This window comes from Rhopalosiphum padi, chromosome 2 (genome assembly GCF_020882245.1).
Source record: "Rhopalosiphum padi isolate XX-2018 chromosome 2, ASM2088224v1, whole genome shotgun sequence".
NCBI classification, from domain to species: domain Eukaryota; kingdom Metazoa; phylum Arthropoda; class Insecta; order Hemiptera; family Aphididae; genus Rhopalosiphum; species Rhopalosiphum padi.
Window position 1 is genome coordinate 25,732,289 of NC_083598.1, and position 24,904 is coordinate 25,757,192.

General features: G+C 26.1%; 1 protein-coding gene across 3 annotated transcripts in view; it reads left to right on the forward strand.

Annotated features, from left to right (window-relative positions):
• Positions 1 to 24,904, forward strand: part of LOC132919413 (ankyrin repeat and SAM domain-containing protein 3-like) — a 60,845-nt gene that overhangs the window by 33,419 nt on the left and 2,522 nt on the right. The window contains exons 1-4 of one of the 3 annotated variants that reach the window (XM_060981000.1): positions 9,301 to 9,623; positions 12,611 to 12,722; positions 15,480 to 15,675; positions 24,059 to 24,177. In XM_060981000.1, coding sequence (XP_060836983.1) covers positions 15,523 to 15,675; positions 24,059 to 24,177 — 272 coding nt within the window. In that variant the 5' untranslated portion in view covers positions 9,301 to 9,623; positions 12,611 to 12,722; positions 15,480 to 15,522. Of the gene's footprint in view, positions 1 to 9,300; positions 9,624 to 12,610; positions 12,723 to 15,479; positions 15,676 to 24,058; positions 24,178 to 24,904 lie in introns of those variants that run through there. The other 2 variants (XM_060980999.1, XM_060981001.1) reach the window with 2 other exon arrangements.

The window sequence follows — 24,904 nt, forward strand, 5'->3', positions numbered from 1 at the left end:
TCGACGGCGGCGGTGGTGCTTGAGTATTTTACTGCCGTTCGGATATACACGGGCCCGGGTTCTAGTTGAAGGTATTCAAGATGGCTGCACCCCGTTCGCCACTCGCCCACCACCGGATCGCTCATATTATGTGTGTATTTGTGTGTGTGTGTGTGTGTGTTGATGACGGGGGGGAATCGCCGTGCCCGCGCCCGCGCTCGTTTCGTTCGTTTGCCCGCGCGCTCGCGCCCATTCATGCGAGTGCGTCCGCGCTTTGTGTCCGGTCATCTTGCACTATTTATTATTATTATTATTATTATCTTTTTAGAAACGGCAGTGGCATCCGAATTAAAATAATATTCATATTACTGCAGATATAACCGAATAATAATAATGTTTCGCGCATCATTTGTTCCATTTCAGCGCGTGTGTGCTGTATGCGTTACAGTCGTCAATCATCGTATACGTAATATTATTATCATAATATACCTCTCGCACGTATAGTAATAATATTAATAAAAAATAATAACATTATAACATTATACGCGTCGTAGCTGTATTATCCATAATATTATTACCATATTATATTATTATTATGCCGAGCATATATACATCCCATCGGCGGCGACGACGACGATTCGCCACGCTAAATACGGAGAACACGTCATTTTTATAATGAACCTATAAGCGAAATCGGATGTGCACAATGTGCCTTTTTTTGTAAGGCGTTCGAGTGTGTACCGTACTGCCCGCACGCTACAACGATCACGACTAGAATACCGAAAACCGTGTACCTGATGGCAATCGTAAACGATCAGAAAAATCAACGACCATAATCCAAATAAAAACAATAATAATAATTGCCGAATTCGATCGGAAAGATATACACCTGTCTTTCGCCTGTGGTCCACTACAGCAGTCAGCTCCCTCCTCCCCCCGAAGCCACCGCCGCCACCACCGCCGTTTCCGCCGCCCAATAAACGTTTATGGGTGCCGACCAAACCGTCAATTATCGACGTTTTGTTTTTAATTTTTTTATGTTTTGTTACGAAATACGCGTGTGCGCGTTTAATATTAAACATTTTATTTTTTGTTATACATGGGTATCGAGTTATTATATATCAATATAATATTATAATATCGACGATATTTTCGTATATAATTCTGTTTTCGAAAAAAAAAAAATCGTAAAATACATCGGCGAGCACCGTCCGTAATAACTTCGACGACGATTTTGATTTTTTTTCCACGGTATGCACGCGACGTTCATGTACATAGAAAAAAAAAGAAGAAAAATAATAAAGTAAAATAATAAATACAAGGCAACAATGTCGTCCACGCAGCAGACAGATGGTGCCTATTCAATATTTTGTGTCCCATCTCTCTTAAGTATACGTATATTTTCTGTGTAGAAGAAAAAAAAACACGTTGTTTGTCTATCAGGTAGCAGCAGCAGCAGAACGCGGTTCTCGAGTACGAATCCGTGAAGAAACGTGTGGCCGCTTACGCGCCGGGGGTTACGGACTCTCGTAACGAGCGTTGGAAAAATTCAACATCCAACGATTTGTACCCGTTTGCTCATTTGTCCGTCTGGCATTTAGTACACGCCGGGCCTGTTGAAGAATCAGCTACGAGTATAAATATTGTTTATACATCCCGTTTAATATGACGTCAAAACGTAATGTCCGATGTTTTTAGCTCGCATCTGGATGGTATTTTATTATTTGTAAATAATATATTTTTGTAATAACATTTCGATAGGTAAATATGTGAGTGTAGTATCCTATACAATACGTTGTCAGTTGGACGACGGTCGAGTATTAATGTTCACTCGGATAATTTTAATCTTATAATAATGTGGACCATATTTATTGGAAAGCTGATTAAGTACACAAAATAAATATATTTTTTAATTGTTTAATTATCTATATAATAATAATATTGTTACAGATAATATGTCTTTGTTAAATTGTATTTATCAATCACGACATCTCACGTGTTCGATCAGGTTTATTTATTACACACTTTCAGTGGTAATAATTTTAAATTAATTAACAATTTATTAATCACATTTTTTGCTTCCTAATAAATAAGTCGTAAATATATTATACATTTATTTAGATGCCTATAATAAGTGCGGTAACTCAAAATAAAATAAAACGAAATATTAAATTTCAAAAAACATTTATAATATACTGACATACTGCAATACGTAGAATATTTTATATATATTAAATATTTCTTTATTATTAAACTACACACACATATTATACACATATATATATATATTATATATCAATATTCAATATATGGACATACTTCAAAAGGCTCTCAACTAAACTTAAAATATTATCAATCGTAATAATATATATGTTTCTTAAACCTATTATGTATATAAACTAACCAAATATCACGTCGCCCGAATTCAAAAGATTTTGATTGAAATTCAATTTTTTTCACGTTTCATCGTGAATGAATTGTAAACATTATTTTATGACCAGCATGGAACCCCCAAATATGTCAATTGCATGATGTCCATCGTTCGATATAGGTACGCATATTATAGGTGTGTATACATAAAATATAAGAATAACAAGCATACATAGGTATAAGGTACTACTCGGTGCCATAGTAATAGGAAAATTTGTACTCGTATATCCACGTAGGCATATATGTAAGTATATATATAATATGTGCAGCAATCGTAGGCCGTAACGAGTGTTTGGAAATTCAACATCTAACCTTTTGTACAAGACTCGTTTTGTTCATTTGTTCGTCCGGTATTTGGTATCCACACGTGACCGGTTAAGTACCATCATACAAACATTTTAGAGTTAATCGGTTCGATTATTTATTAGTTTCTCATTTTTATGCGCAGTCTAAATTTACCTTGCATTCTAACAAGTGTAAAAAAATTTAACTTGCCATTTTTTGGTTGATTAATCGTAATCGATTTAGATTTTTTATTTTATTTTTAATGCAAAAATAAATATACATATTATATTTAAGCGTATTCAAATATAAAAGCGTAGTCCTCGTTGCAGATGGGACAGTGCCAATACAAAAGACATACACATATTTAAATAAAATAAAAAATGTAGGTAGGTATAACTGCACATACATATAAATATATAATACATAATAACGTACAGGTACAGGTTTTATCCGAATACTGTGCCCCTTATTTACACGAGTTTCAAAAGACTGCTATTATTGTAGGTGGTTCTTTTATTCTTCGGTGTGAGTTGAATGAAGATGTCATTTTAGCGTGTCTACTGATTGACATGCGTGATATTGTCACTGTATTCCCAAAAATACATGGTTTTGTGTGTAATTAAGATAAAACACTATTGGACATTTGTTATAAAACATAAAACACGTTTAACACTATCTAAATGTCTACACGGTTGATTAAATAAATACGGTACACCTATACGATATATAATATTGATTTCACTTATACAGACAAGACAATTGATAAAGACACTATACCATATTGTCTTAGACTAAATTTCAAAACTTTTAATATTTCATATTCGTGGTATACTGGTATATAATGCATAGACTTATAACTTAAATTCGTTGTTTCATATTTTTTTACAAAATTACAAAAATTAATTTTAATTGTATAATTCCATTTAATCATTGAAATGAATAGGTATGCAGTTTTAATAAGGGTAAATATATTACTTATAAATTTTAAGTCTAACATGATATACATTATTATAAAGTAGCTAAATAGACACTATTTTTAAAAATTAATTGTTATCAATTGAAACACATATTATATCCTGCAATATCCATCTATACGTTTTAATACTAACTTAGTATTTATAATCAATAGTTTTAATAAGAGGTTATTGTTAATAAATTTAAATGACATTAAAAATTAAAATTAATTGTTGACTATAGTAGGTACGTATGGTGTTGTTACAGTAAAACAGATTATAGACGAATTTATTTATCAATAAATGTCATCAATCTTAAATAACTTAAACTGAAGAACATTATCTTGTACGTTAGTTTAAAGCATATCTTTCAACAATATATTAAAAACATTTTTAAACTCAAAACTTAAATGAAAATTGAAACATTGTAAAAAACCATCGCGGATAAAAATATAGATAGTGGTTAAGACTTTAAATGTAATAATTGTTCAATCCGCTCTAATATTAAAGCTAACACTATAACAGTATTAACAACACGATATTGATTATTGGTTATAATATAGGCTAAACGCAAATTTGCTGTGAGTTTTCAGAGAGTAAAAACTGCAAATATTACACTAGCATCATTAATATTGTTGTATTTTACAAATTTCAGTCGTATATATTTTTAAACGATCAAACTGTAGATCTTATAGAAAACTTATCCATGTATCATTATGACCTGTTAATATTTACACTATTTACAGCTATGAGTCACATCCATACAGAATTCTATATTATAATTTATTGAAACAAAGAGCTAAACTTAACTTTTTTATTATAATATATATATGGCCACTGGCCAGTGAATGATTGAGTATTTTTAAATAAATGCTATTTTTCAGTTTTGCTATATATATATGGATATACACGAAACATGGACTGGCTCTCTATCGGAACATACTAGTTATATGGGTATAGGTAGGTATCTATACTCTCTTTTATTTTTGACAGAACAACAGGAATGCATAATAATACGTGGGCGTTATCATTGGAAAGATATTACGAAAAACACAGCCAAATGGTTTCTGAATGCTTGAAGCATTAAAAAAAAACCGTTAATATATTATATTCCACCGAATGCCCGGCACTGTTATCAAACCTTATCTTTATAAATCTTTTCTTTATAGGCCATTGTGTTTTTAATACCATCTGTAATTTTTATTGATCTTTTTATACTAGCTATTAGATAATGTTAATACCATACATGGTTTTGATGAAATATTTATGTTTTACTAATTATTATCGTACTTATATTGAGTTATATAATATATATGATTATAATAATAAATTAACATAGGATACAATTTAGAGCTCCGGGGTAACTAAATAATGTCGTATTTTACTAAATATTCTAATATGACAAACGATTGATACGCTGCAGTGAATCAGTGATATATTTAGTGTTTACGATCTTACAATGAAACGATGTGGAAAAATGTAAACAAATAACTAATAAATGATCACCATGGTTTTAGGTACTTTGGAATTAATTATACTTACCAGTATATAAAAAAATAACAAGGGAGATAAAACCACATCAACCCCTGTTTAAATATGAGCCACGTTATACGGTAGTGTGATGTGTACATATAATAATAGGTATATTATACATTTTGTTATTAGTTATTAATTTATTACTTTTTACATTATAGTATTATACCCAACGTAGGTACACAAAATATATTGTAATTTATACATTATAACATTTAAACGTTTATTTAAAGATAAATGTACTTATTACTTTTGTAGTTTTTAAACTAATGTTAAACATCAAATTTTATTTTGTTTTATTTGTTTAATTATATAATTTATTGTACACATGCAACTAAAAAATAATATTTTAAATAAGTTAAACCTTGAACTATTGAAATAGAACCTATAATTCTTCAAATAACTACAATATTCAATAGTGAACCTTTTTTTTTATTTACAATTTACTGTCAGTAAGAATATAATAATTCAAATAAAAATTAACAAACCTTATATTATTTCATTATGATAATATTACATAATGCATAAAATCGCAATAAACCGTGATATCATGATAATACCTAAATAATTATCGTAAAATATATCATAAAATTAAAAATTGAAACAACAAAAATGATTTATTGCTAAATAATCTATTGGTAAAATAAATATTTCAAAAACACAATTAGTATAAAATGTATAAGTTAATCAAAGAAAAATATAACAATGAATATTCAATATTCTTATTACTAATGAAATCATCGAAAAAATTATATTTATTACGTATAAAAAAGTTGATTAAATGTTTAAAAATTAAATTGTCCATATTAATATTTCGATATCGCCAATATCTCCTTAAAAACTTTTAGATCATGTCTCCACAAGACTACACAAGTTTCTCAAAAACACGTTTTAGAAACACATCGAATAAAAAATAATCATATCCAATAAAAACGCTTATGATGGTCTTAGTCATAGCCCATAGCTATTGTTTAACATCATAGAAATTCCTGAATATTTAATTTCTAAAACTAAAATTAAATGTGTAATGGAAATATGTTTGTTCTGAAACTTACTAACTTAGTCAGATATTTTACAATTATTTTTATCGAAATAGTAGAAACATATCCAAATTATTCATCTAAATGAACACCTACGTATTATTTGTTGGATTTATTAAATCTATAAATTAAAATATTATTATAGCTATCTAATAATCTGATTATATTTCAGACATTACAGTTATAATATTTAATATTTATATTTTTAATATTAACAACTACTATTATTAAAAACTATTGATAAGGAGTATAAAAAAAAATTGTAAAAATTTAACATTAATAGAGAACCCCTGACAAGCCGATCATAATGGCCACGTGAAATAAGCTATAGACTTAAATTGATTTCATTGAAGAAGACCTATTTTATATAATAATACTTACATTATAAGTGGTAAAGAATTATTAAAATACAAAATAATCTATTACTATAAAACGACATATTATGTAAAACAAAAAATCTGATCTAGGACATTCGTTATCACTAACTTTTCCAAATAATAAAAAAAGTACGGTAATAAAATTATAAATTATTATCATTAAATTATAAAATGTATTAAAAAATAGTAACAAGTAATTATTTATAAAAAATAAATTATAGCTTATTGAAGTTTATTTTTTGAAAACAAAATTTCAAATCTTTAAATATTGAGTTTTTTGTGAAAAAATGGGCTCTACCGATTAAGAAGATACAAATTGGTCTCCTCATCTTAGAGCTCGGAGTATACAGTGGCATATCGGGCATGGTGTATAGTGCATACATCCGGTACGCCAGACATAACAATGTAAATATACAATATACATATTACACGTACCTATACGAACTAGGGAAGTCATTTTACTGTATAATTTTAGATTTTGAATGTACCTCGTTATTGAGAAAATCACTATTTCATTCATTATGAATGTATTAGATTTGAATTCAATGATAATCATTGCATACTATAACCAAAATTTAATAACAGACCGTACGTTTAAGTATTCTATAGTGTATACGTCGCATAAAAATTGATATTAACTATTAATTTCACAATTACACAGTTATGTATTATAATATGATTTATATGCTATTATTATAATTTATATATTGCGTACACACAATCATAATTTACTGTATGTCTGTAAATAGGTAGGTAGGTATAATGTATATGAAAGTAAAGTTAAATTCTAATTATTATATTTTCATTATAAAATACTGAGTTAATATTGTAAGAAATATCGGTTTTAGACATTTTAGTCGAAGTACATATGTGATTTTATCTTATACCTACTGCAGTTTTTCGATTTATGAGTACCTAAATATTATAGGTATAATACCATAATTATTCATAATATAATTATATAACACTTATAAAAAATTAATATAATATTATAATACCATCAAATCACTGAGACTGAGTATAATCTTTATTAATTAATATTAGATTAAAATACACAAAAAGTTATAAATGTTAATATTTATGTGTTATAACTAATAACTACTATAAATATATTTCCTTTTGTATAAATCAATAAACAAGCAATGTACTTATAATATGTGTATTTCTGTGTACGCCATCATACAATATTCTCGAAGGATAATTTTAAAATAACTATTCATTGTATATATCTATATTTATATAGATTAAAATATTTTAAATAAATAAAGTTCAAAAACTTAAACTTGTTTATGTTTAGAACATATTCAAATTAAAATCAAAACGAGATAAAAGAGTTCTGATATAGATCACTATTGACTACCCAATGTCGAATGATTTTATATTAAAATATTACTAAATCATTAAAAATGATTTCAAAAATGGTTCAGAGTAGAGTTTGATTTACTTAAAAACTTTAAATTTATATATATATACTAATTTATTTACATTGATATGAAGTAGGTACATAGAAGATAGGAGTACTTCAGACTTTCATAATTTCATCGTTATTTCATTTTTATTTTTCAGACTAATATTATAACAATTAAATATAGTAATAATATCATCATCATACAGATTGTAGTATAAATAGTATAATATTGTTAATTTTTCATATGAATATGATAAGATAATAGATAATAGATACTCATTATAACACCTATATTTAAATCGAACCAATACATCAAACGAATCGCATTTTTATGACAAAGGATAAAATAAAATTATTCATAATTAACATCAAAAGGAAAACTATGAGATTAACAAATTATCATAAGTCAACAAGTCATTTGTTAACTTTTTTAATTTAAATAATTTTCTTCGGAAATAATATTTATATATTATATTATAATATATTAATATAAATGTATATTATATTATTTTGATTTTTACGAAAGAAAATAATATCGCGTTCGAATATTCGCATCTTATAGTTTAAAAGTTATCATATGGGTACAACAATAGCTACATATTATTTTTGAATTTAAATTTTAAATTCGAAACCTATAGGTCCGTTCGTCTCGGTAAGTGGAATAAAAATTCACTCTCTTACAATATTCCGTGACAAAAAAAAAAAAAAAAAAACATAAGTCTTGAAAATCCGAATTCGTCACAGACACGAACCTTTCGGTATGGGTCAGACGCGATCCCCTCTGCTGCGCGTATTCTACCCTAACATTCTCAAGAACTAAACTCAAGGTGGTCAGAATGTCTATTGATGCGTGTGGGGAATATTTTTACAGCAGCAGTGCTGTATGTATGTCCTATTATATAGCGTAAATTACTTCGATCGTAAGATATGCTGTACGTATAGTGTATCCGAGATTATTCCTCTGAGCATTCCCCGAGCTATCATACATAATATGTAAAAAATAAATCGTGCGCAACACGATACACATATTATGTAGGTATATATAAAAAAAAATTTATCTAAAATTAACAAAATTTTCCGCATGGAGATTGCTCCTAATTATCGAATCGCCCGGAGTGCTTTGTGTGGAAAAGAGCCGGTAATTAGCGTGACACGACCGGTCGGCTTATAGAGCAACAATATAAAAATAAAAAACAACAAAAATGGTAGACAGAAATAAATTGTTTAAACAAAATACCAATTGTCGAGTGTATTTGAACATCGGTGAATAACGATAAGATATTACTTATATTAACAATATTATCATTGATTGATAGTTCACCGTGAATCGTGATGCGAACAACAATACACTATAACCGACATACACGTGTGGGTATATAGTATATACTCTATCATATTATAAACGTCGGTCCTGGTTAACGATAAACATGATCAGTTTTGGTGTGTACTTTTTTCCGTGATTTTTACTGCATTATATATTTTTATATTCGTGCGAATAACGTTTTATTTGACAACAACAATCGTTATTTTACGTTGTTTCGGGTGCACCAGTACCGATGGACCTGCACACGGCGTGTACACTGAATCACCCAAAGGTGATTGACATGCTGACGCTAAGGTAATGATTATATTCAATTATGTTAAGAGACTTTTATGTACTTACTACTTGCGAAGGATTAGCGTATGTGTTGTGTGTTCAAAATTCCAGCGGATAATTCTCTACATTTAAAAATATTTATCTCTGTTGCGATCTGTGGTCGCCATCGTAAAAATAATATGTAGGTATCTTATACACACGAATATATAAGCAGGCTGCAGGTAGGTGGTACACACGGGCTTCGATCAGTTATGATATCGTGTGTACGATATACATAATATTATTATGATGTAACATACTTGAACATACAATTTAAACATAAACGTAAAAATCTCGGTATTAAACGTCTGAAACTACCATTGACCGTTTATTTGATTATACCCTTTAGAATAATTTAATACATGTAGGTATACAGAAAAAAAAAAAAGCACCGCATCATGTTTTACTTACGGACGACATAGTAACAGTAACAATAATAACAGTAATAAACGTGTGTTTTGGAGCTAACATCCGATGATACGTGTATCAGTACGATGACAATCGCTTTACCTCGCTGGCCGCTATACAATACGCATCTACCAATAATGTATAATCTCGATTTAAATTAATTAAAGCGTTTCGGATAAATGTGGAAATATTTTCGTAATGATAGATCGATTAATTATAATTTATAATACAAAACCCGGTTAAATTAAACGTGCAATATAATATGAAGTTGCCTATTTGAAACCGTGTGTTATACCATTATTACCAAGTACCTAAACCGTTCTATACCATATTCCGCGGCAATTGGCTTATTATCGTTATTGAAACGGTCCTATTTCAAATAGAAATTTAACATTATAGAATTAATAATCTGTACTCTAACTAAATAGGTAATATCATATTATTGTTATCTACACAAAATAAAGTCATATCGCTCAATCACTAATATTGGTAGGTAATACCTGGGAGATATCTATATTCTATATACCGTATTAATATTTTATACAAGTACATGTTACACGGTTCGTTCTAAAAATAAAATAATAATTTTACTAATTCGACAAATTCGACAAATTATTTACTAACTATGTAAATCGAATCACTAAACAATAATTAAACACGATAAAATTAATCAACATTGTATGTTAATCATAAATAATAATTTTGAACAGTTTGAATATTTGTATTTATACATTTAAAATTAAAATTAACCCCACTACAAAATACAAATAATAAAATGTATTGAACATTTTATAAAATCCAAGATGAATTTTCTATTGAAGAACTAATATTTGAATTGATTAAATAAGTCAATTAATAGAAATTATATTAAAAAATTCGCTTTGTCAATTTAATTTTCTATAATATTAATTTAATCATTTTTTAAATTAAAAAAAAAATTAACTTTTATCTTAAATTCTGTTAAAGTATCAAAAGTTCCAAAAGTGTTATTTTAAAATCACAATTTAATTTTTTCACGCTTTCAAAACGCCTGATTAATATTTTAATTGTATTTTGGTTAGTACCTAAACATAATAATCGTAATCAACTAAACAGTAGGTAACTAAATAAAAAATTTCTATATTTATAAAAAATATTATTTCTTTTAATAATTATAAGTACCTACTACCTATTAGCTATTTCATTGTTTTCTTTAGGTACAATTTAAAACGTTTTCTAAGTGCGAGAATACAATGTTAAAACTTTAAATTGAACACAAGAATTCGGTATAAAAAAAAATAACTATTAGTACAAATATGTTACTTTCATTTTGTATTCGTTTTATAGGTAGAAATCTAGTATATTAAACTCAACAATAGTTTTTCAGAAAAGCAATAAATTGAGCTTATTATTTCGGTTAGATTTTCAAATGATTGAATTTTTTCTGATATTCAATGATTAAACATTTTAAAATTATAAAATCTTTTAAATTGAATAAAAAAATACTTTTTGATTACAATATAAATAATAACTTACATACACATATCAAATATGGGAATAATAGAAACAATGAAATGCATTATTCTAATTAAGTGCTTATGAATTACGTTATTTATACATCTCATACTTCATAGTTAATACCATTATAGGTAATTGTTTAAAATTATTATTACCAATGTTATTTACCTAAGAGGTATTTATATACTTTTATTGTTAACAATATATGTCATTGATCCGTCATACCATTTATGGAAGTTAAATACCTTCAACGATCAGTTAGTAGTTAACATATTTTTATTTAAATCGTGAAATCTGTAATATTATTTTTTAATTTGACAAACATTTCACAATTTTAGCATAGTCGGTATACAAAATAATATGAAATCATACTATACTTAGAAAGTCAATAGTTATAAATTAATATCAGTGAGCTTGTTGGAATTGCCAAACGATGTATAAACTATAGAGAAGGAATCTCAAATAAATTTAAAATCCATTACGCGTTTATATGATTTTTTAATCAATGCATCAATATCCTCGGAATAAAACAACCTAGGTATTAATACAATACCAACTTTTGTTCTGTACGTTATATAATTTTTAGCTTATGACCCTATAGTACAAATTTGTTTACCCAATAACATTAGAGACACGTGTACTACAGTTCTATATTTCACTGAGTTATTATTAAAAGCAGGTTCAAGATATTTCTTTACAAAATAATTTTTGAATAACCACTATTTAATTATAATAAAAATTAAAAACAAATTATTAAGTGTAGTTTATACAATATATAGGTATTTATATTTTATAAAATGATAAGAATTAATTACAAATAGATTTTTGAAATTTTAATAAATTTAACAATCTTAGTAACCGGACTAAAACGCTGATTTAAAAACCAAAGACGTATAACATATTATCAGGGTTCCAATAATAAATAACTTATAAGATTGTGCTTACTTGCATGTCTTAATATATTATATTATATTATTAACTAATAATTATTCCTGATCTAAATATCTAACACGAATCTTTAAAGTTAATTTTTCTTTAATTTTGCATTAAACCATTTTGCACAGTTGGGGTCTGCGTTCCGATTAATCTCCCACTGCATTCCAACGTCCAAGGGCAGTCGTCTAAAACAGGGAGAGGGCAAGTAGAGAGTACAATCATGCCCCCTGGCTTTTAGTGGTAAATTTTATTTTATACATTTTTTACTCGCTTGTTCCGCCTGTGGGTTGATGCAGTTTACAATTTTACACACATACAATATAGTTATTTATAACACGAACATGTATCGGTTTTTTGATACTGATTTTTATTTTTATTATTATTATTATTTTTTTTTTTTTTTTGACAATAAAACCAATTACATGAATACCAGTATGAACAGTGTAGGCGTAATTATCATAATTTAATAATGTTTATAACGTCATAACGATTAGTGGTGTAGAGATCAGATCTTGCAACAAAACTATATATAATAATGTGTTCACATTAAACGCATACTTTAGAAATCTTCGGATTCTAGTCATAATATTTATTATGTATATTATATTTTCGATATAAATAATTCAACTAAGGTATAAAAGTTAAAGAGATTCGTATCCAGTGTAGATATTAATATAAGCGTAAATATTAATAGATTCATCAAAATCATAATTTTAAGTATATCAGTAATATTATTAAAATTAATCATTAGGTATATTAAAATTTTGTTTTGAATAATGAATAATGATTATAAAATACACTAAACATTCACTAAAATGTTTAAAATGTCATCACTAAAAATAATAAAAATCCATACTGAGTAGATAATGCATTATATTATCAGCGATTTATTTATAATCAGTGATATCTTATCACATTACACGTGTAACTGTGTAAGTAAAGAAAATAGAGGTAATGCTATATTTCTACTCATATTAAATTGAGTTCCTCTGCTCAGAATTGTTCTCTATAACTAGTTGTCATTGCATTCAAATTTATATTGGTAGGGCACACATCATGCACCATCCGTCACTAAAATTAGTAAACCAAGATTAATGCCCTTAACACCTTGAGTCTACATTCTGCCTTGTATTTTTGCTTTACCTGTAACTAAAATATAAAAGAAATTCCAAAAAACCTCCTTTTAAAAATAATAAACTGTATTAGGTATTGTCGCTAGAAGGCATTGCCAAACATTACCAGTGACTACTGATTATGATTTACCGATTTTTACATTTTTTTTTCTTTGGAGCCTCGAGGTCTTATAACTATGGTCATTAGGTATACCTCCATTTCAACTTATCAAAATTGGATAATTTATCTTAACCTATACTCTCATTTTTCAATTATAGATTCAAACTATTCCTCATTGAATATTATTTCTAGCAAAAATTATCTTTAAATATCGAGAATTGTATTATACTTCTTGATAACTACATTTTCGCCCCGTTCCTGTATCAACCTTAAAATATTACAGTATTTCGTCTATATATTTTATTATTTATTTTATTAGAAAGTTTAAAAATAAATAATAATATACATATTAATATACATTGTACCTAATTAATTGACTATATAAATTAAATGTATTACAAAATTATATTATTAAGCGTACACATTTTAAATTATACACAGCTACACTCAAAAAATAGATAATAAATTTGAAGAAATAGCTATGATAATATATTATAAATTATAATATATCTTTTGAATTTTATTCGCTGTCATTAAAATACAATCATTTTTACTCAGTGTTCTTTTCAATATAATATGTATTAAACACGTGGGTAGACTATGTAAAAAAATATAATTATAGTTTATTGAGTTTTTCTGTAGCACTTTTTTCACGAATGACAACATAATTGTTACAGTTAATTCAAATAATAGTAATTTAATACATGTTACCTGTATACGATGGGTATTCGAAAAAATGTTATGACAACAAATTATATACTACCACCAAGCCTTAAGCCATCCCTTCTTCTTAAGCATAACACTCCCATAACGTTTACAACTAGTCACTAGAGATGTACATTTCTAATATGCAAGCTACAGCAGTTAGAACTAATTATAAATTTTCTTGTTAAATATTATGCCTGTATTAAAAAATTGAACATGTTTTATGCCAAATGTTATATTACAAAATCTAAAATAGTACACATTATATTTTATTATAAAATAATATTTTAATTTTTAATTTGTATAGTTTAATGTCGATTTGCATGAAAAATTAATTAATTTATAGTTTAATAAAATTTAATGCTTCAAACATGGACCACTTAATCATTAACTATAACCATTGATTCATTAAATGTTTAGTGATTGTTCATACAACCTAGCATTATACGCATTAATATAAAAATATATTTATACTTATTCAATATTACAATTTTGAGTACAATGTATAATTTTAAAAAAGAAACAAACAATAAAAAAATAGATCCTAATATAAAAAAAATTCAAATTTAATTAGCACCCAAAGAAATTTCTTTTTAAATTAGCTTCCAAACTCATAAAATAATATCATTTAACAATCGGTTTTCAAAAATATACTGAGCAAAGTAAAATGGCCAAAATTTTGGTATTGAACAGAGTATTTAGTACTGATATAGTGATGTACTGATATACTCATATATAGTGTTTAGGTGAATACTAATATATAATAACTTGTATCAGTTGTATCTTGTCATTACATAAAAGACTACTACGGACAAAAGTTTGAGACAAAATATATTTGGTAAAAAATCAAACTAAAACGTATGACTATATTATTATATTTTCATGATTTAAATACTTATAAATATATAGATAATCTATATTACCTAATTAATTAATCTATGTATAATAATTGTATATGCTTAACTAGAAATTCATAATTGACAAAGAAATAAGCGTTACTACATTTTTCATCAAAGTAATGTTTAGGAAATACATACTAAATTTAAATTTATTTCCTAGCAACAATTTAAATATTTCCAATAAAAAAGGATGGACTTGCCTGATGTATGCTTGCTATTATGGAAACGAAAACCTTGTTGATCGCATAGTAGATCTAGATCCAAAAACATTATTCGCGACCAACAATGATAAACAAACACCTTTAATGATTGCCACGATGTCCGGTAACGTGTCAATAGTGAAGAAAACATTTCATGTAAGTAAAAATATTTTAGAATTTATTTTTAGTTATAATTACCTATCTATATAATTACATTATTTACAATAAGGATTATAAGCTCCAAATATTAAAATAATGTTGGCAATATTAAAAGAAACAAAAAAAATTGTAATACAAATTACAAGTATTTTTAAAGATATAGAAAGATCTTAAGTAATAACAGTAATAACTAAATAGTATACAAATTAAAAGTATGAAAATACCTGAGTAATTATTAATTTTAATATATAATTTTTAGATCTCAAATAAATGGCATCTAATATTAAATAAATATGCATATAATATTTTATTATAACAAATACAGCTAACGCTAATTTTCGTATCGATAAATTTAATATATCAAATAAAACTGTATCGTGATATTAACTCAAATATTCAAAATAGCTAATAAATTTTATAAACTATGATTATTATATGAAAAACTAACAATTATTTTAAAATTTAACCATTGCTCAATATACTTTATTCATATTTTAAATAACACAATTGTATTATAACATGTATAAGGATATTATTACGTTTAAACACTTAAATGTTCTGCACTACAGTATACTTATATTGACTTATTGACGGTTACAACCTTTCGTTTACCCACCAGAGTTTGAAGACAATTTCTTCGCTACAATATAAGAACAATGTCGAATGTATAATATAATATATTATATTTAATTATAGTTCACATATACAAACGTATGTAATGGAGTGTTTAACCAACGTCATATTTCTTTAAAATAGCCGACTATAAGGACGTGACCACGTGAATAAATTAAAATGATTTTATTTGTTCCGCCAACAACGGAGCCGCCGTCGTTGCCCGCTCATTCATGCAACAGGCATCTAGTTTTGTTGTATTTTATTCGCGTAATTTGCATGGTAGTATTTAAAGTGACATTTGATCCGGAAAAAACTCAGCTATCAAGATATTTCATTCGGACACTATAATTATATTTAGCACATTTGTGGGTATAGAAAAAAATCAACTCGTATTTAGTCAGTATCTGAGTGGGAAGGTTAGTTGACGGGATAAAAAAAAACACGTAAAAAGCATTACATATTTTTGCGTTGGAAAAAATAAAATATAATATGTGATCACTTATTGAGTCCACGATTATGGTATTTATGAATATATATTTAATACGTTTAAAGATACCGAAAAGATAGTTATTATTAGGATAAACTGTTAATAGTTTTTAAAGAAATCGATTAATGGTTTCGTATAATATTTAAATGTATTAAGATTATTAGATATATGTTTTACAAAAACAAGCAGTCATCATATTATCATCTAAAAGTACACCGATTTATAAGTTTTATTTAGATTCAATTCAGTATTTCTCATTAAATAATCTGAAAACTATATTTTTATTAAATGCATAAATACAATTTAAATTAATTATTATCAAATTTAATTCAAATTCAAATGACAACCCATTGACAATCAAATATTGGCTCAGTATAGAGAAAAGTTCCATAAAAAAAAGGTATAAACTAAGATACTTGATAAATATTCTTTGATAATGCGATTATATTAAATACAATAATATATTACATTATATAAATACAATATAAGAAATTGTGCTTATAAATGTATACTTATAATACGAGTATATTATTATATACTTAACCTATATTATACTATGTAGACATATTCATACACGAGATAATTGACAACTCCATACATACCTACCTAATGGCAATTATTTATTAAAAATATTAATGGCGAACCCAAGTTACCTATAGGTTAGATATATTGTTGTATTAATATAAAGTATTACTCAACTAAATATTAGGTACTTATATAGGGTACGGTAAATATTTATTATTTTATGTTCTGCTATTAAAAACACACACACATATATATATTTATAGGTATATATAGGCGTATTTAAATACAATTCATAATGATTTTGAGATTACTCACTTAATTTAACCAATACAATTTTTTCTCAAAATCTTTTATTAGGCCATCTGTGATAAGTCTGAGCTCTAAGCTTAATTGATAAATTAATAAATAAAAAATAACAAGAAAATAATATAGGTCTTTAAATAGGATAAATAGGTCTTTCAGTGGAAATATAATTGTTACGCCGAATTCATGAAATTGCCGATTTCATGAAATCGGCAGAAAAATTGCCGATTTCGTGAAATCAGCAACGTTGTCGCCGAATACGTGAAATCGGCAATTTGGCTACCAAATTCACGTAATCGGCAAATTTTGATTGCCGATTTCGTGAATTAGGCAGACTTTTTTTTGCCGATTGCATGAATTCGGTAACATATTATTATGACATAATTACAAATAGTGGATTATAAATAAACAATAATTGCACGCGTGCTGATCGGCATTACCACGCCGTAATCTTTATTACCTATGATGATAGATGCTATGATACGTACAAGCATTTTATCTTGGTCATTGAGGTCTTTTTATTGCACGTACTTGTCCTAAATCATGGAAAAAATAAAAAACTTAGGGTGGGGCTGGAGACACATTTCCCCAGCCCCACCAATATTATTGAAATCATATTTTCAATTTTTTCTTGAACCATCATTTAGCAGCCAATTAGCAACGTTTGTTAGGTGGTAACTGATATCAATATTTTTTGGTTAAAATAGGATATTATTTGTGGAAATTAGTATTTTCTATTTATTTGGAATTTTTTAATCAATAAAGAATATTATTTTTTATGAATATAAACTAATAATATTACATTTAACATTCAATAACTTAACAAGATTTGTTAACTTAACTTTTTTAACTTTTTTTTAACTTTTAAACTATTTTTTATATACATATAATACTTATTATTACAATTTGATTTTATTATATTTCTGGCGTTTTATACATTTATTTAAATTAAATTATGTTTTATAATTTTTTAAGAAGGGTCTTGCCGATTTCACGCAATTGGCAGTATTATGCTTTTTAAGTTGCCGATTTCACGTATTCGGTGACAACGTTGCTGATTTCATGAAATCGGCAATTTCATAAATTCGGCGTAACATAATCATTGTGAAATAGATTTAAACTTGAAAGTTAAAACTAGACTTCTTACTCTTCTTATAGGTATTTTTATTATACATTTATAAATTTGTATACATATTAAAGGATAATATACATATAGGGCATAACCCGTTTGGGCGCAGTTTAAAAAAATTACCAGAAAATTGTTAACACGTTTGGGTGCATTTATGAAAACACTTTTGGGAACAATATTGAATATTGTAACTAGTAATCGAAAATCTTGTATAATCTAATCTGAAAAAACAAAAGTTTGTTTAAAAATATTGGGTAACTTTTACGAAGTTGAAAAAAAATATTAAATTACATAATACAATTTAGGACTACGTTTTGTGGCAAAAAGAAATTAATTAATAGAAAAGATCATATTATACAATAATATTAATAAATAATAAACTAGTAATATATTAAATTAAATTAGGACATTTAAAAAAAAAAATTTTAATATTTTTGGAAGACTATATTATATTGAGCCAACCTCCTTGCGGTGTTTTTTGAGTTAAGGCTCAGATTTAGTAAAATATCCTAATATATTATGCAACAAATATATGTGCACAAACGTGCTTTATGAAGTCAAATATTACGCCCAAACGTATTTTTCCCATATACATATAGCCCATATAGGTAATAATATGTGGTAGGTACATTGATCTGTATTATAAATAATTTAATAAATATAAAATTGTAACTACGCAAAATGAGTACCTACCATTTAAATAATGACAATATTTATTATTATAATTAGCTCTTTAAGTTTTTAATTTTCTAAAAACTACTTTAGTCCTTTTTTAAAGCTAAATATTATTATTATTAAAATACATTAATTATGATACTTTTTGTTATGCCGGCACAGTGGCATTACTCAAACACAAAATACTTTATTTAAATATAAGTTTGTTTGTTTCTTTTTTATTGATCTTTTGCTTTCATTTCTGTGACCATTGACCATTAACGTTTTTATATGAATATGCGATATCATAAAATAAATAAACATAATATTTTGTAAACTCGTATAAATAAATATTAGTCATTATATTATAATTTCTCCACTAAATACAATATATAGTTATAAAATACTATAAAATATGAAAAAACAATAATAACAACAATTGTTGAAATGCTTTTTATAAATTATAAATAATAATACTTACATAATATATAAATTAAATACAAATACTTTTTATTTAATAAATCTTGAAAATATTCTTAGTGTTCCTCAGAATCTGATGTTAAAGTCTAGGTGACGTAAAAGTGTTTACATAAACTATAAATTTACTTTTGAAATGGTTCCCATTTTAGACCCTATTTATGTGGTCCATTTATGAGTATGTAAAATATTAATACTTAAAAATGCTTATAAATCATTTAGAAATTCAAGTATGATAAAAAAAACCGACGAGAGAGTACAGAAAATGTTCTTACTTTTAAGTTTGATAATAAATCATTTCACTATAATAATATTTAAATTAAACACACAAAATTTGAACTCTGAACGCATAATATTTTAGTATGGTATATATGTTACTAAAACGGAGACGGAAACAACAAATTCGGGTACGACGACATCCTCTTATTCCTCTTAAAAGATTGTTATAGAAGTACTGACTTAAGAATGCTAGTAAAACTAGGATGAATCCTGTAAATCTTAATCATCATAATCGATCTTGGTATAAATAATTTGTATTTATTATCTAGTTAATCATTACAAACGAATCATTTTAAATATACTTTAATATACAATATGAACTCAAAAACTCAATAAAATAAAATCTGTTAAATATATCTATAGTTTATGTAGTTTAATGAAATATAAAACATACACCATCGTGTCTTTTTTCTGTTAAGTTCATAATAGTTATACCCTACTCATAAAAATATAAAATAAAATTGCTTAAAATATTATAATATTTCAGTAAAATTATCAATGAACTTAAAATTACTGTTTCACATATATCTGAAATAATAAATTATCTATTATTTTCATCTATTACTATCGGAATTTCTCCTAATAATCATAAATGTAGGCAACCAAAAACACTAATGTTCTTAATACTTAATAATAAAAAATAATATGATAATTTGTATCGTGGGTCTTGACTACAAGTCATATTTATTAGTGACCCCCCGGGGTCCAATGACGTTTTGTTGTGTTGATTCAAGGTAGCTTAAAAAAATATGTACGCTGTTTATTTAGTTATCTCTTGATCGATTGATTAAAATTGCATTTAAAAAATTCCTAATGCATTTTTTTATATAATAAGAATTACACGAAAGTATAATATTAGAATAAATAATTTAAGAAAAACTATTTTCAAGAACCATCAATTAAACGTTGTATTTTTAGTGAATAATGTAAGGTTAATTTAAATTTTATTGTAAACAGATAAGTAGTTTTAGAGTTGTACAAATATTTTGGCCTAACAATGATTTATAGACATCTTTAATCGCTCATATAGATTATAATATTATATATACCATGTATAGTGTATACGAATCATTTATAAAAGTACACAGATAGGTATTCATGTTTTTTATTTTGGTTACAATATCAAAATTATTTTTTTAATAATGAGAAATTAATCATAATTACCAGCAATAATATGTAATACTTAATAATAATATTTATAATATTTTAAGCAATTGCGTAAATAATTATTTAACTACTAATCAAATTAAATAGATCATAATATCGTTTTAATGAAATAAGATGAAATAATTAATTATATTATGTATATTATTTATTCGTTTATTCGTTTAAGTAAAATACATATTATGTAATATGTATAGTGTGCGTATGTTATGTTATGTATATTAATGAATGTTGAAAATATTGATGTTGAAAATTCTAACGATGATCAACTAACAGTTTATGGGAAATGTACGTGTAAACGTCTTGTTTTGTACATTTTGTAACTGATGTGTGAAATTAATCTTTGTATACTCGTATGATTTACACGTATATCTGTGTTCAACACTGTTGGATGAATACAGCATTATACTTTCAAAAAACTAAACATATTACACAGTGAATAGACAAAAGACAACTGAAATGTTAGGAAGTCAGTAAATATGTATATAGTCGTCTAGACTCGAGAACAAGCTTTTAGTAACCGTCTACGGTTTCAAAAAAACAATTAGGTAGATGGGTAATATATTTAAGACAACATTTAAATGCAATAGGTATACTGATATTTTTTTTGTACCAAGTTTTCAATTGAATTTAAAAATATTTAATTAGATATAGTTTCATCAGTAAAGTTATGTATTTGTATGGTACTGTTTTTTTAAATGTTTAATATTCAAGAAATTATCTTTGAAGGTAGTTTCTAATAACAGTGATTACGAATTAAATCTAGTTGGTAGATAGGGGGAGGGTTTATGAAGAGTAAAAGAATCCTAGTACTATTAAAAAATAACCAAAAAAATAAAAACATTTTTATGGAAAAAATGATTTTTTTTACACAAAATTAGATTTTGTTAAAAATTGATTTTGTATTTTTGTTTTAACTCAAAAATAAATAATTTTAGAGAGTATAGACTTGAAATTTTTGTAGAATATTTTATTTAGCATTTATTAGACATTTTATAATTTTAAAAATATATTATTTTAATGATTTTTATTATTGAATAATTTTATATTACCTACGTATATTGCTATATTTTACTATATACACTATGATATTTTCAAAATATTTAGAATACAATTTTAATCTATTTTATTAATATCACGGATCTATTCACACCGTTTTATGGTAAATTTATATTGACTCAAAAGTTAATAATAAATATATATTTATGTCATAAGTGTATACTGATATAATAATTATAAATTTATAAATATTAGAAATACGATGTTTTTGTCAAAAATTATTTCAATCTATATTAAATTAGGTACTACTAAAATAAAAAATCCAAGTACCAACATAAATATAATATAATAAAATACACTTAGTAGGTAGCATAGGCTAGCAGACCGTCTCTGTTCAATAAAATCGTTTTTTGTGCGCAATGATGATTATTATCATTGAATTCAATTGAACGCGTCGATTACGGTGACACATTCAACGAAAATTGACAAGATATTACTCTCATCTATTATACCTATAGCACAGCAATTCACCATTTTATTCATATACATATTTACAAATGATACTACGATTTCGGTTAGACAATGTTTAGTTCGATAATTTATTTTTTTTAATTAATTGTAATTTACAAAATAATTCTTATTTTTCTATAGATACTTTTTATTATAAGAAGAATTCTAGTTATACTATACATATGGTTAACTGTTTTAAAATGGTTGATTTTACATACCGATTATTATTTTACTTATATGGTAATTTTTAAGAGTAATAAGGAAACAAGAGGTGTGTTCAATATATATATATATTATATATAGATGATATTCCAGTCTCTTGTAATAATAACCTAATATTATAATTTATAGCTAAATCAATGATTATATTTCTTTTTTATTATATTCTATTGATATTATAACATTTTATGTAAACTATTTCATAAGTATATATATATAAGATGAAAAATGCATTCAAATTGTGATCACCGATCGCTTTCACATTTAACACTATACACATGTCTATTGCGTTCTGTCGGGTCTACCTTCGTTAGTCTCTAACCTCTATAGAACCATTATACTATTATAAGCCATATATGTTACTCGTATCAATCTTTCGCGAATATTTGCTATATTTATATCGATTTTTTAGTGAAATCCTCGTATATAATATTAAGGCCACTATAGTCTTTACAAAACTATTTTCTCACTTAACATAGATTTCCTATCTACTTACACCTACTCTCGCGATATTCTTCCTTCGTGACAAACATCTATATATTCGTTAGATGATCCAACAAGCCACCGCCACCGTCTATAATGGTCATCTCCAGGAACCAGTAGTGCATGCATTGATTTCATACATTTTTTTAAGATATGGAGTGGGGATTAACAGGTTATAACTTCTAATGATTCAACAATTGAGTTGATTTTTTTCCCATCGGCATGTATAGTATTTGAGGTGAACAGTATACAAGCGCTGGTACCGAAAGACAAATTTACCCACAGTCACATTTTTGCCATCGATAATTGAACAGACGCTGCAAACTGGTGTAATTGCATCGTTAAGTATTGCCTTGCATTCTAAAGACTCCAAACTAATGAGTGTACCATCGATAGTGTGGCATGTTATCTTTGTATAGCCACTGTAAATATGCCATTAAATGCCGACTATTTCGATTGAACAAATGGACATGATCGAAATATTCTTAGAATTAAAATGGCATATCATACGAATATTAATTATACGTATTTTTTAGGTTGACATTTTGGAGATGCCTGATAAACTAGGCAGATCAGCAATGTTTTATGCGGTATTATACAATCAAGAAGAAATATTGGAGTATTTTATTGAAAAACAAGCCAATTGTAATGTAATGTTAGTAGATTTTTTTAATGATGAATGGAAAATGTACTACATATATATACGTTATATTTACGAAATTATATATTCACTCTAATACACTTTATAGTTAAAAGATTGTATGAATTATTTTTATATATATTTTGATGATACTGAATTTACAATATCAAAACATATGTGTAATAGCTTAAACACTAAAACTTATACTTGACTATACGTCATATGTCAAGTATCTATCTCAAATTAACAAACCCATTATCTTTTTACACCTATTTATTTTTATAACACCACTTTATACCACTTTATATACATATTTGTATTAACTATTGAAATAAACAAAACAAATAAATAGTACTTAAGCACTTAAGTACTATTAAAATGTATACATTATACCTATCGATCAAAGCTTTTATTGATCTTGAGAGTTTATTGCATGCACGAATAACTTGACTACTTATTTCAAAGTTCTAATTAATTAACCACCCAGAACTAGAATCGATTAATTTAAAAGAGAAAACGTTTAATATTATTTTAAAATAAGGGTTTATGCCGTACATTTTATAAAAATAAAATAAAATAATATTTAACTTCATAATCAAACTAACATAACAATATAAAAAATAAACCAGTGAATAAATTATATAATATCAGTTCATAATTATTATATATACCTACATTATACTCGTACGATAAACCTATACTAACGTAAAACTGTCATTAAACTCTAACCAGGCATGGATCC